We start from the raw sequence: 14,525 nt of genomic DNA, 5'->3' as shown, positions 1-14,525 counted from the left end.
TTTATTTATATAGCGCTTTTCACAATACAGATTGTATCAAAGCAGCTTCACAGTATTAAATAAAATAGTACATCAGTGTTTGTTTCTGGTGTAAAACATCCACGTTTGGTAATGCAGATCAATAGCACTGGTGAATCGATTAATCAATTTAAGTATCCCCAACTGAGCAAGCCAAAGGCAACAGTGGCAAGGAACCGAAAAACTCCATCAGGTGACCTAATGGAGAAAAAAAAACCTTGGGAGAACCCGGGCTCAGTCGGGGGCCAGTTCTCCTCTGGCGTTTATGAAGTAGAGACCGGATTTAACTGTAAGATTAAAAGTATTATATGAATGCCTGGCTGAAGAGATGCGTCTTTAATCTAGTTTTAAACTGGGAGAGCGAATCTGAGCAACGAACAGTATCAGGAAGGCTATTCCAGAGTTTTGGTGCTAAATGTGAAAATGCTCTCCCTCCTTTGGTGGATCTGGATATCCTAGGTATGACCAGAAGCCTCGAATTTAGTGATCTTAAAGAGCGCGATGGATTATAGGGCGATAGAAGATCCGTTAAATAAACTGGAGCTAAGCCGTTTAGGGCTTTATAAGTCAGTAGCAATACCTTGTAATTTTTTTAAGTCAGTAGCAATACCTTGTAATTAATACGGAACTTTATAGGTAACCAATGTAGTGATGATAAAATTGGAATTACGGAAAGAAAAAAGAGCTGTGCAAAAATAGGATGCTCAAATGCACAGGGTGAATTTCATACTTCATGCTTTCTGTCTAGTCACATTTGTTTTTCTCTATTTTCATTTTTCTATGGAACTTTTAAAATTCAGTTCCTTAAATATAAACGGGGGTAGAGATCGGAATAAATTAGGCATGATTTCAGAGTTTGTTAAAGGAGCTGATATAGTCTTTTTGCAAGAAACGCATACAAGTACTGATAATGAGACTCAGTGGGGTATGTGGTGGGAAGGGAAATATGCTCTTAGCCATGGTACAAACACAAGTGCTGGGGTAGCTATTCTTTTTTCCAAAAATCTAAATGTAAATATTCTATCAACAGAGGAAATTTTAAAAGGTAGAGCACTTTTAACTAAAGTAGAGTCTGAAGGAAATATATTTGTTTTAATTAATGTATATGCTCCTAACAATGGACATGAGCGTGTGTTTTTTTTTTATGGAATTGAGAACAGTTATTCAGAAAATTTATGATACTGTGTGCATGATAATTGGGGGTGATTGGAATTGCACAACTAATTTTATAATTGATAGGAATGGAGAGGAGCCACATAATCAGTCAAGCATTCAATTGTTAAAAATTATAAATGAGTTTGTTTTAATAGATTTGTGGAGAAGTAGGAACATAGGCGTTAGACAATATACTGTACATGGTTAAAGGCATCAGATAATCAAGTTAGTGGTGCTCGGTTAGATAGATTTTATTTGGGGAAGATTTGGAATAATAAGGTAATGAATGTATCCATTTTGCCTAATGGTTTTTCAGATCACCATGGGCCTCATGTATCAATCTTGCGTACGCACAAAAACTTGAGCTTTCACGCTCACGGTCGTATGTACTAACAGTGAAATTAACGCGAGAATGTGCGTTCCTCCACGCCAATTTCATGTCTGGCGTACGTACATTTCTCATTGTTTTTGTCCTTTGGCGACTCTTACAGGCAATGAAGTGAAGTTGCAAACATTACACAACGAATTGTTCTACAAGTCTAAGCATTGCTATTAATTTGCAATTTATAAAATAATTGACATATATTGTCACACGAGCCTTATGGGAATATTCTATCAATTATGCAATTAAGTAAGAACATATAAAAGCATATGCAAACTGATACATACAACCCTTAGTCTATGACAATGACAGCTTTGGTTTAATGTCCACCTTTATATCAGACCATTTCTTTTTAAGGTCATTTAGGGTAGACGGTGTACAGCTGAGACATGTGTACATTTGAGACACTTTAAATAACTTGTGTTCGCATCAAGCACAAGTTGTGATTTTTGCTGTGCACGTCGTGCATATTAGTGTCCTCTTTGATCGTGGGAAATTTGAACAACGGACGCATCTCCGATCCGAAGATAGATCTTCTAAGATTTTCTAAGATATGACGTTCACTTCACCATGCACTCTACACAATGAATAGCTTATTATCCTTATGTGACTGTTAAACGTATCTGGTATCACCACAAACGTTATTCTGTGCCCTAAAAACTGGCATAGTTCATGGTATTGTGTCATGCAACGTAATTGCAAAATCTAGAGAAATATGCGAGGTGGCCAGCGGGGGACAGTTGAGACCCATACTGTACCCCCAATAGAGTTCTATTAGGAAACACACTGTTTAGTTGTTCAGTGTTATGATAACAGATTAAACGTCATAATTAGCCAGCATAGGACGCAAATTAAAATAAAATTAGATCCATCCATCCATCCATCTTCTACCGCTTATCCGGGGCCGGGTCGCGGGGGCAGCAGTCTAAGCAGGGATGCCCAGACTTCCCTCTCCCTAGACACTTCCTCCAGCTCTTCCGGGGGGACACCGAGGCGTTCCCAGGCCAGCCGGGAGACATAGTCTCTCCAGCGTGTCCTAGGTCTTCCCCGGGGTCTCCTCCCGGTGGGACATGCCCGGAACACCTTCCCGGGAAGGCGTCCAGGAGGCATCCGGAAAAGATGCCCGAGCCACCTCAACTGACCCCTCTCGATGTGGAGGAGCAGCGGCTCTAATCTGAGCTCCTCCCGAGTGACCGAGCTTCTCACCCTATCTCTAAGGGATCGCCCAGCCACCCTGCGGAGAAAGCTCATTTCGGCCGCTTGTATCCGGGATCTTGTCCTTTCGGTCATGACCCACAGCTCATGACCATAGGTGAGAGTAGGAACGTAGATTGACTGGTAAATCGAGAGCTTCGCCTTGCGGCTCAGCTCCTTCTTTACCACGACAGACCGGTACAGGGACCGCATTACTGCAGAAGCTGCACCGATCCGCCTGTCAATCTCCCGTTCCATCCTTCCCTCACTCGTGAACAAGACCCCAAGATACTTGAACTCCTCCACATGAGGCAGGAGCTCTCCACCAACCTGAAGCGAGCAAGCCACCCTTTTCCGACTGAGAACCATGGCCTCGGACTTGGAGGTGCTGATTTTCATCCCAGCCGCTTCACACTCGGCTGCAAACCGTCCCAGTGCATGCTGGAGGTCCTGGTCTGATGAGGCCAACACGACAACATCATCCGCAAAGAGCAGAGATGAAATCGTGTGGTCCCCAAACCCGACCCCCTCCGGCCCCTGGCTGCGCCTAGAAATTCTGTCCATAAAAATTATGAACAGAACCGGCGACAAAGGGCAGCCCTGCCGGAGTCCAACACGCACCGGGAACAAGTCTGACTTACTGCTGGCAATACGAACCAAGCTCCTGCTCCGGTCGTACAGGGACCGGATAGCCCTTAGCAAAGGGCCCCGGACCCCATACTCCCGGAGCACCCTCCACAGGCCGCCGCGAGGGACACAGTCGAATGCCTTCTCCAAATCCACAAAGCACATGTAGATTGGTTGGGCAAACTCCCATGAGCCCTCCAGCACCCTGTAGAGGGTATAGAGCTGGTCCAGTGTTCCACGACCGGGACGAAAACCACACTGTTCCTCCTGAATCCGAGGTTCTACTATCGGCCGGATTCTCCTCTCCAGTACCCTGGCATAGACTTTCCCAGGGAGGCTGAGAAGTGGCAAGGCCTTAACTCCTCGGTGGCAAGGCACCGGGGGTGGATGAGATCCGCCCTGAGTACCTCAAGTCTCTGGATGTTGTGGGGCTGTCTTGGCTGACACGCCTCTGCAACATCGCGTGGCGGTTGGGGACAGTACCTTTGGACTGGCAGACCGGGGTGGTGGTCCCTCTTTTCAAGAAGGGGGATCGGAGGGTGTGCTCAAACTATAGGGGGATAAAATTAGATATTTGTGGTATTTAAATTGTGTAGGCTATTATTAATAAATATTTTTACATATCTTGTTCCTGCTTTATACATTTTAACCAGTGCTAATTTAAATAAAAAGAATGAATATAAATGGATGAATAAACAAAAATGTTGCCCGATTGTTATTTTCTTCCTTATTTATTATATTTACAATGAATGGTTACTTACCTTTACATCATTAAAAATGGGTGTCTCAACTGTACCACATATGGGTACAGTTGAGGCAAATTTGAGACAAAAAGCACCTTATTTTTATGAGCTAATTGTGGAAAATATAAACTACTTGTGGGTATTATTGATTGATAATATCTTAGTCTACAAGCTAATGAAATGTCATGTGGAAATTCACTTCTTTTCAGTGTCTATTTTTGTGTGAAAAATCAAAATGCAAAAAGTGTCTCAACTGTACTCAGTCTACTCTACAGTACGACGATCCCACCGCATTGACGGCATCAGGCAAACTCTCCCACTCATATTTTTTCCTTTTGTTATTAATTCCGGAGGACAAAGTTCCAAATATTTTTTTTTTCGTTTCTACCTCCGATAGCACCTCCAATTCACTTTCTGTAAAGTTTCGTTTCTTGTCACCATTTTCTTACTGCTTACTTTTGCCAAAGTGGACTCATTACCATATTTAGATTAATTGAATTAAGGGAGGAGACTGGGTGGGGCGTTGTGCTCGTGCATGTGCGCTCAATTTTATGTTAACTGGGATGTACAAAGAGAATATGCGTGGGATCCTTCGTACGCAGAGATTCATACATCTGGGTTTTTTTGTGCGTACGCACATTTACAGCTTTGTCCGTACGCAATGTTTTAGTATGAATTCAACGCAAGGCTTTGTACATGAGGCCCCATATGATTACTTTTGATTTTAATTTAAAGAAAGTGGTTAAACCTTGTTATTTTTGGCATTTTAATGTCAAATTATTACAGGATATCAGTTTCTGTGAGAAGTTTAAGGTTTTCTGGGATAGGTGGAAACTTAAGAAAGACAGTTTTGAAAATCTTGGTCAATGGTGGGATGTAGGTAAAGCTAACATCAGAATTTTTTGCCAAAACTATACTTCACATACTACTGCAATGATGAAAACAACAGTGAAAAGTTTACAAAGAGACATTGTATCTCTGGAAAAAGACATGTTAAATAATATGGGATTGTTAAATAATGAAAGGTTAAATAAGAAAAAAGAAGAACTTGGGTCTTTTTTACAAGAAAATGTAAAAGGAGCATTAATAAGATCAAGAATTTGCTCCATCAAAGATATGGGTGCTCCTAGTGCCTATTTTTTTTATTCTGAAAAGAAAAGATTTTTACAAAAACAGTTGTGTCATCTAAGACGTCCGAATGGAGCTATAACTTCTAACCCTTTCTGGAAATGAGAGAAATGACAATAGACTTTTATTCTAAATTATATAATGCTCAGAGTTGTGACTCTGCAAGTGTGGACGATTTGCTCTGTGATCTGCCTCAGTTGAGAGATGAACAAAGAGAATCGCTGGATGAACAAATAACTTTGCAAGAGCTTACTGATGCAATGGGACAATTATCCCCTGGAAGATCTCCAGGAGTGGACGGTATACCTGTGGAGTTCTATCAGGCTTTCTGGGATTTACTTGGACAAGATTTAAATGAACTGCTGATTGATTGCATCGAAAGAAAGACATTACCCACAAGTTGTTGCAGAGCAGTTCTATCTTTAATTCCTAAGAAAGGAGATTTGGGTCTATTGAAAAACTGGAGACCAGTGTCGTTGCTATGTTTAGACTATAAAATATTCTCAAAGGTACTAGCAAATAGACTTAAAAAATATTTATATGTAGTAGTTCATAGAGACCAGTCTAATTGTATACCAGATAGAACAATTATGGATAATTTATTTTTGTTGCGTGATGTGATTGATTCTAGTCAGAGTAATAATCTTAATTTGGGGATTCTTTCGCTTGACCAAGAGAAAGCTTTTGACCAAGTTGATCATGGATATCTTTTCAATGTGTTGAAAGAATTCGGGTTTGGGGATAATTTTATATCTTATATAAAGTTGTTGTATTCTAATGCATTTGTTATGGTTAAAGCTGGAGGTGGATTGAGTGCACCTATCATGATGTCCAGGGGTATCAGACAAGGCTGTCCACTTTCTGGACAGTTGTATAGTTTAGTAATCGAACCTTTTTTGTGCAGATTAAGGAAAGAGCTAATTGGTATTTCACTTCCAGATTTAAAGAGTACATTTAAAGTATCCCTGTCAGCATATGCTGATGATGTGACAGTGTTTATAAAAAGTCAAAATGATGTGAAAGTTTTAACGGAAATTATTGAAAAATATGAAAAAGCATCCTCAGCCAGAGTGAATTGGGGGAAAAGTGAGGGATTTATTATTGGCAATTGGGAAGAAGTAGGACCTCCAAAACTACCATGTGGTTTACTTTGGGGCAGAGAGGGGATAAAAACATTAGCTATTTTTTTAGGAAATGAAAATTTTCAGTTGAGAAACTGGGAGGGATTGCTGGAGAAAGTGATAGCCCGATTGTCTAAATGGACCTGGCTATTACCACAATTGTCGTACAGAGGGCGAGTCTTGGTCATTAACAACTTGGCGGCCTCAACATTGTGGCATAAAATGACTGTTATGGAGCCTCCACTGGAGTTGGTTCGTAAAATACAAAGGACAATTGTGAACTTTTTTTGGAGTGGGGCGCACTGGATCCATGCTGCAGCTCTCTATTTACCTGTCCATGAAGGAGGTCAAGGGCTCATGGATGTGAGAAGTCGACTGATTTCTTACAGGATACAAGCAGCACAAAGACTTTTATATCACAAAGACTTGACTTGGGCCCATACTGCAAGATTAATTTTGAAGAACACAGGTGGGCTCGGGTTGGATAAACATTTGTTCATCATGGACTTGGGGAAGGTGTGTCTGTCAGAGATTACTCCCTTCTATAAGTCAATGTTTCAGTCCTGGAAAACAGTTTTTAATGTGGATCGAAGTAGTGATGACACAGGGCATTGGATTCTGGAAGAACCATTATTTTTCAATCCAATGATCCAAACAAGGCTGTTGTCTTCAGTAAGCGTATCTGCAGTTTTGAAGCGCAATGGGATTGTAAAAATCAGACATCTCTTGGACGATGATGGGTGGAAGCCGGTTGGAATTCTTAAAGAAGTGACAGGATTGAAATCTGATCGTCTTGTCTCGAAACTGACAGAGGAGATCTGGAATGTTTTACCAAGTGGGCATAGAGAGTACATTGAAAGACGTCGGTCAATGGACTTAAGAGATATAGAAGTTCTTTCAAAATTTCCAAAAATCAGAGTGTCTCCAGCCATACTTGAGGAAACGGTGGATATAAATATGGACTCAATTTTGTCTTTTGATACACCACAGCTGGACTGTTTTAAATCTACGTCAAAGAAAGCGATTTACTATTCTTCAGTAAAAGTCACACATCAAGTTTTTCTCAAGAGAATAAAAGCTTCAAAATGGCCAAGTTTGTTAGGACCAGACTTCCTCGTGAGGGACAGGTGGAGAGCCCTGTATAAGCCTCCTATAGAGAGGCGTACTGCGGATCTACAGTGGAGGCTTATCCACAGGGCGATAGCTACAGACAGACATGTGGCACACTTGAATCCAGCAGTGGGGGGGGATGTAGATTTTGTGGAAACCAAGAAGACTTAGAGCATTTATTTTTAAAATGTGGAAGATTACAAGATCTTTTTAATTTTCTTAAAGATTTGTTTAAAGATTTTGATGAAGAATTTTCAGATCAAATATTTATTGGAGGTGTTAAGTATAGGTATTCTATGAGAAGGATGACATGCTTATTAAATTATTTGTTGGGTACAGCAAAATTAGCAATCTGGAAAACAAGGAAAAATGAAGGAACACAACTTGGGTCTACTGATGTGGAAATGATGTTTAGAAAACTAGTGGGTGGAAGAATCAAGATTGAATTTGCGTACTACAAACTGGTGAAAAATGAAATGTTTTTTTGTGATATCTGGTGTTGTAAAGATGTCTTATGTGAGGTTTTTGAGGGTCAGTTGGTTTTGAATATCTAATGAATGTTTTATGTGTTTTATTTATTATTTTTTATAGTATTATTGTGAGTGTGTGTGAGATAAATTTGAAAATTTAATAAACGTTGTTTAATCCTCCTCTCTCTCTCTCTCTCTCTCTCTCTCTCTCCCTCTCTATCTGGTGATGATTGACAGGCTCAGAGAGCGCTCGGTTCTTCGGCATGTCTTCTGCTGTGTCGTCTGATGCTGTCGGACGCTTGACTGTAAGTTCAACTGCTTCCTTCATTATTCACTTCAGTGTTTGACTTCTCATCACTGTCTCTTCTGTACTTGTGTCCATTGAAGAATGGGAATGTTCTCTGACTCCTCATTTTAGCACTGGAGTCTTTGCTTCATCTTGTGTGTGATTTGATCTTCCTGTTGTCTCAGATATTGTGTCTCTTTCTCAGAGCTGCAGTCCGTATCTTCCTCATGAGTGTGATGGAAACTCGTATCTGAATGGCGTCTGCGTCCAGTTCAACAGCCGTTTACAGGCCGTCTCAAACTTTACCGTCGCTTACCAAGGTCTGACGAGTCTGACACAGAAACCAGCGGATAACGACACTTTTAGCACTGAATGCAGTTTAACTATTTCAGTCTTTAATACTGTACACCATGTGTTGGGTTCTTAGTAACATTCCAGTTGGTGTTTATTGACAACTCAATTAAAGACTAAAGACATGATTAAAGGCATTATGTTAAATACTTGGGAAAAATATGGATTTATTGGCCATCTTGTCAATAATTTATGGTTTGATTGCTAAAAGAAGTTGGCGTAACAGATGTGTTTCCATATCTTGTGGTATTTCTGCAGAATGCACGAAGAGAGAAGTCAATCTGGTGTTTCTCTTTGACGGATCTGGAAGTTTGAAGTTAAACGATTTTGAAATGAACAAAAAATTCATTTTAGATGTTATGAGAAAACTTTCAAACTCATCCATAAAGGTAAATCAGCCCAGCACTATTAATGTGGAAATATGGACATGTAATGGTCTATGGTTTGCTAATGATGTTAACGGCACGTGTGCTTGTTGTTTGTCCTTCTGTGGGTCAGTTTGCTGCTGTCCAGTTTGCAACTACATTCAGAACTGTGTTTGACTTCAACGCGTATAAGGACGGCTCCGCTGAAGACAAACTCATGAAAGAGCCACACATGAACAAACTCACAAACACACACGGAGCAATCGACTATGTCTTGTGAGTGAAACCTTCATATGCTTATGAATGTTCACTGAATTTACACTTTAAGAGAAAAGGTCTTGAAATGCACATAAATGAAAATTAAAGATGGCTCTTTCTGTAGATTTGCTCTTTTGTTCAGGTCTGTTAAACACACTGGAGTTGGACATTTGTCGTTCTATAAATTAGAAGTTAAAAACACATTGGTGTAGAAACGAATGTTTGTGTCATTATTTCTGATTTATCACATCACCAGAAAGAATCTCCTGAATAGCGTGTCGTCTGGAGCCGATCTCAGCGCTCAGAAAGCCCTGGTGATCATCACAGATGGAGAACCCACTGATTTTGATGATGAAAATGCCCTCAGGAGATGCGATGAGCAAAATATCCTCCGCTACGTCATTGGGGTGAGTTTCCTTATGACCTGTTTAATCTTTGAAAGTCTAAATGCAGTGAATTCTGGCTTGCACTCTTGCAACCGAAGCTGAATGACTTTTCCCATGTAATGGCTCAGTTACAAAACTCTACACAAAAATACTCTCATTTTACACAGGCTTAACCATGTTCTCATTAATAAAACACAAACATGTTGCTAGAACTGCCCGGTCCTGCAGATTTGCCTTATACAGCATTAGGAGGATCAGGCTCTTCCTATCAGAGCTACACAACTCCTTCTCCAAGCTCTTGTTCTCTCCAGACTGGACTATAGTAATGCTCTCTCTGTCCAGCATCAGTCAAACCTCTGCAACTGATCCAGAAGCTGCAGCTGGAGTGTGTTTATCGAGCCGAGGACACACACGTCACTCCTCTTCTCATGTGTACTGTGCTGGACTAACTGTGTATTAGTTAGGTTTACTGTGTCATCTGAGGCTAATTGACTGATTGGTGATTAAAATATTTTTGACCTGGAAGCTTGAGGTTGGTGTGTAGTTATGAGATTGTGTGTGTTTATAGTTGTGAGAAAATTGAATTGTTAAATGAATTCTGTTAGCAATTGAGAAAAGCAGTGTGAAAAGCCCTAAAGTCCTGTTTCAACTCGCATATTAAAAGTGTTTTTGCACAGACAGACTTAATGACAGTGTTGTTTGTCAGGTGGGAAAAGTTAGCTTAGCCAGACTCCATCAACTGGCTTCAGAACCGAAAATAGCCAACACCTTCTACATTCAAAACTACAATGGACTCCAAGGACTTCTTGACGTCCTGCAAAAAAAGATCTACAACATTGAAGGTAAAATGCAAGCGTAAAGAAAATGGACATACTGTATAACGTTAAAAATAAAAGCAGCTAATGAAGAATCCACTGATGATTTAAGAGTTCTTCTTCTGTGGTTTCAGGGTCAAAGGACACACACAGCAAAGACAGACAGAAAGAGTTATCGCAGAGTGGATTCAGTGTCCTCTACCACAAGGTCAGAAATATGACATATATACATATATGGTATATGTCACTTTTTATGATTTATATTAAGGCAGGGTTTCCCAAACTAGACTCTTGATCCCTTGGGAGTTTGTGAGGGAACTGCATTCATAAAAATGTCAAATTAAAATATATAAAACATTCGAAAATAGGAAATATTTAAGGACATTTCTGTTTACTTTTATGATGTGATATGATAATCATTTTTGGGTCGCCAATTGATGTTAAATTTGGGTACTGAAGTAAAACCAGTTTGAAAAGGGAAACCAATTGGGTTTATTTGCTGCTTAATGTCACAATAAATACACACACGGACTCTAAGAACTTGCGTAAAGCAACCAATCAGATCGCAAGAGCTGTTTTTAAGAATCTCTGGTGATAATTGTATGTAATGAGTCAATATGCTGAGACTGAAGCGGAGACTGCTGCGTTTGTTTCAGGACTCTGTGATTGTGGGTTCGGTTGGATCTAATGACTGGAGTGGATCTCTATATGAAGTGACGGGATCAGGATCTGGATTTGAAGAGACCGAGATTAAGGATCCATCTGTCAGTAAAGACTCGTACATGGGTGTGTTGAAGCTGTTGGTCCTTCCTTGTCTGATGTGAAGTGTCTGTGCATGTTTTAATGATGCTGATGATGTTCAGGTTACTCTTCTGTTCTGGGAATGAGAGGCGGCGTCTCTCTTCTGTTCTCTGGGGCGCCGCGGGCCGAACACAGGGGTCTGGTGACCCTCTTCACCAAGAATGAAAGCACATGGACAGTGACGAGGAACATCACCGGAGAACAAGTTAGTGAAGAAGAACCCTCTGTCACGATATTAACACTCTCCATCAGCAAGAGCAGGGCTTCCCAAATCCTACGGAAGAAGCAACCACTTAGAAACACTCTTGCAAAATCACTGAAACCATCTCGAAAACCTCACCGGCCACCTACCAACCCCTCAGTACCTGCCTAGCAACACCCTAGTAACCACCCCCTAACAACTGCAATTTGTGAACATCAGGCTATAAAGATCATATGCTAGAATGCAATTACATTAATTTTGATTCATTTCTGGCATCAGATTGGCTCGTATTTTGGCGCGTCTCTGAGTCTGTTGGATGTGGACTCGGATGGAGAGTCAGATTTCCTTCTGGTCGGAGCTCCGTTATTTCACCAGTCTCGGCCGAGGGCAGAAGGGAGGCTGTACGTCTACGCTTTATCAGAGCAGGTATGGACAGATTCACAACATTCTCCATTAGTAAGGACAGTGTGGTTAATGTTCAGGGCCTGTGACTGGAAGGTTGCTAGTCATCACCATTGAGTTACTCCAGTGCAGTGATGGACAACTTCAGTCCTGGAGGGAAACTGAGTTTAGCTCCAACCCTGATAAAACACTCTCCTGCCTGGAGCTGTCTAGTTATCCTGAAGACATTGATTAGCTGGATCAGGTGTGTTTGATTAGGGTTGGAGTTGTGGATAATGGCTCTTAAGGAACGAAGTTGCCCAACCCTGCTCCGAGACTATCACATTAAAGTCATGGAAATACATTGCACTGGCGCGGGTCCTCTGCAGACGAATAAAGATTATGTCCTCTTTCTCTCTCTGTAGAGTTTTCAGAAGACACTGAACGAGTCAAACACCGGCAGATTTGCTGCATCTCTGGCTTCACTAAAGGACCTGAATGGGGACGGCCTGTCAGATGTGGCAGTCGGGGCGCCGCTTGAGAACGAAGGGGAGGGAGTCGTCTACATCTACCTGGGCGACAGGACACATGGAATAAACACCGAACCCGCTCCTCAGGTGAGAGTCTGCTTTAGTTCCCTCAATCCCAAACACTGCGTTTGTGCCCAGTTTAACCCAGAATCCCAGATGAGCCCAATGTTCTCAGATTAACAGACAGACATGGCAGGATAAACGTGTACAATGATGAACCGCTTTAGCACAGTAGATCTGTGTGTGTGTGTGTGTGTGTGTGTGTGTGTGTGTGTGTGTGTGTGTGTGTGTGGTTTATTCCATTATAGCAAATATGAAACCTTCATCCTGCTCTCTCGACATCATTTCTCCTAAGTTTCTTAAATTAATTGTTGATTCAGTAGGGCCAGGATTGGTGTAATTTGTAAATAAGTGCCTCCTCATCGGCTCCATCCCTGCTGCCCTTAAGGTGGCCACGGTCACACTGTTACTCAAGAAGCCTTCACTGGATCCTGCCGTGCTAAGGATTCAGTACTGAATCTGCCCTGTTGAGAGTTTTAAATGACATCTATTTATCCACTGATACGGGTGACTCTGTGGCTCTTGTACTTTTAGATCTATCAGCAGCTTTTGATACTGTCGACCACTCTATCCTGATATCCAGACTAGAGTATTATGTGGGGCTAAAAGGTATCGTCCTCCAGTGGTTCCAGTCTTATCTCTCGGGTCGAACTTTCAGAGTAAAGTTAGGAAATTGTTCCTCTTCCGTTGCACATCTAACCTGTGGTCTTCCTCAAGGATCTATCTTAGCGCCGTCTCTTTTCTCTCTCTACATGTTACCACTGGGCACTATTCTAAGAAGACATAAGGTATCCTTTCACTGTTATGCAGACCATACACAAATGTATGTACCAATCAAGAGAAACAATCCTTCTGCCCTTTTATCATTATTAAGTTGTCTAGATGAAGTTAAATTTTGGCTGGACCAAATTTTTTTATTTCTAAATGAAAACAAGACCGAGATCATTGTCTTTGGGTCCACTGTTAATCCTCAGGCTGCCACCCTCGACCTAGGCAGACTATTGGCTTTTTAGATCCTCACGTGTACGGAACCTGGGCGTTCTACTAGATGAGTCTTTAAACTTTGATAAACAAATCTCCTCTGTAATAAGCTCTAGTTTTTATCAACTTCGTCTGCTGTCGAAAGTCAAACCTTTCCTTAATCACAAAACTCTTGAGATGGCTGTTAATGCCTTTATCTCCTCACGCTTAGACTACTGCAATTCACTTTACTGCGGTATTTCGAAAACTCAGATTGCTCGTCTCCAAATAGTGCAAAATGCTGCTGCAAGATTCCTCTCAAATAGTCGAAAAAGTAACCGTATCACCCCAATTCTGTTCATTGGTTACCCATTAATTTCAGAATCGATTTTAAAATCATTTTATTTGTATATAAATCTCTATGTAGCCAAGCACCAAGCTACCTATCTGAATTGTTACAACCATACACCCCATTAAGAATTCTGAGATCGAGTGATAAGAACCTGTTATTAGTCCCACATTCCAGACTCAAACGCAGAGGCGATCGAGCATTCGCTGTGGTTGGGCCTCGGCTGTGGAGCAATTTGCCCTTAGTAGTTAGGATAGCCCCTTCCGTGATTTCTTTTAAGTCACTTTTATAAACGCACTTGTTTTCCCTGGCCTATAATTAAGGATGGTTAGTTTTAGTATTTCTCTTTTGAGTCTGATGCTGTTTTTTCTTTTTTTTTTCTAAGTCTAATACTGCCATTTCTGTTTTTATCATTGATGTGTCTGATCTTGTTTTGCCATTTCTGTTTTCTTATTTCTTATTTTTTTTTTTTGAAGTCCGACAATGCTTTTGCTATTTCTGCTTAAGGCTGCTGTATCTGTGCTGTGCTCTCATGTATGGTATTATTGTTTTAATCTTGTAGTTCTGTAAAGCACTTTGGTCAGTCAGTGGCTGTTATAAAATGTGCTATATAAATAAAATGAACTAGAACGTGAACGTGAACGTGTGTGTGTGTGTGTGTGTGTGTGTGTGTGTGTGTGTGTGTGTGTAGCGGATCCCAGCGCGCTCGGTTCTGCCCGGTCTGCAGCAGTTTGGAGTGTCTCTGTCTGGTCAGATGGACATGAGCGATGATAATCTGACAGATGTCGTGATCGGAGCTAAAGGAGGGATCGTGCTGCTCAAGTAGGACATTT

General features: G+C 41.1%; 1 protein-coding gene across 2 annotated transcripts in view; it reads left to right on the top strand.

The window, feature by feature from the left end:
- Window positions 1-14,525, top strand: part of LOC308687559 (integrin alpha-L-like) — an 85,800-nt gene that overhangs the window by 39,657 nt on the left and 31,618 nt on the right. For both annotated transcript variants that reach the window (XM_081360171.1, XM_081360170.1), the window contains exons 4-15: window positions 8,186-8,253; window positions 8,440-8,554; window positions 8,844-8,974; window positions 9,084-9,226; window positions 9,465-9,615; window positions 10,301-10,436; window positions 10,544-10,617; window positions 11,066-11,195; window positions 11,273-11,415; window positions 11,692-11,838; window positions 12,219-12,410; window positions 14,384-14,514. In XM_081360171.1, the coding sequence (XP_081216297.1) occupies window positions 8,186-8,253; window positions 8,440-8,554; window positions 8,844-8,974; window positions 9,084-9,226; window positions 9,465-9,615; window positions 10,301-10,436; window positions 10,544-10,617; window positions 11,066-11,195; window positions 11,273-11,415; window positions 11,692-11,838; window positions 12,219-12,410; window positions 14,384-14,514 (1,561 nt within the window). The remainder of the gene's footprint in view (window positions 1-8,185; window positions 8,254-8,439; window positions 8,555-8,843; window positions 8,975-9,083; window positions 9,227-9,464; window positions 9,616-10,300; window positions 10,437-10,543; window positions 10,618-11,065; window positions 11,196-11,272; window positions 11,416-11,691; window positions 11,839-12,218; window positions 12,411-14,383; window positions 14,515-14,525) is intronic.

Source organism: Scardinius erythrophthalmus, assembly GCF_964197995.2.
Source record: "Scardinius erythrophthalmus genome assembly, chromosome: 3".
Classification (NCBI taxonomy): Eukaryota; Metazoa; Chordata; class Actinopteri; order Cypriniformes; family Leuciscidae; genus Scardinius; species Scardinius erythrophthalmus.
This window is presented reverse-complemented; position numbering and strand designations above follow the sequence as displayed.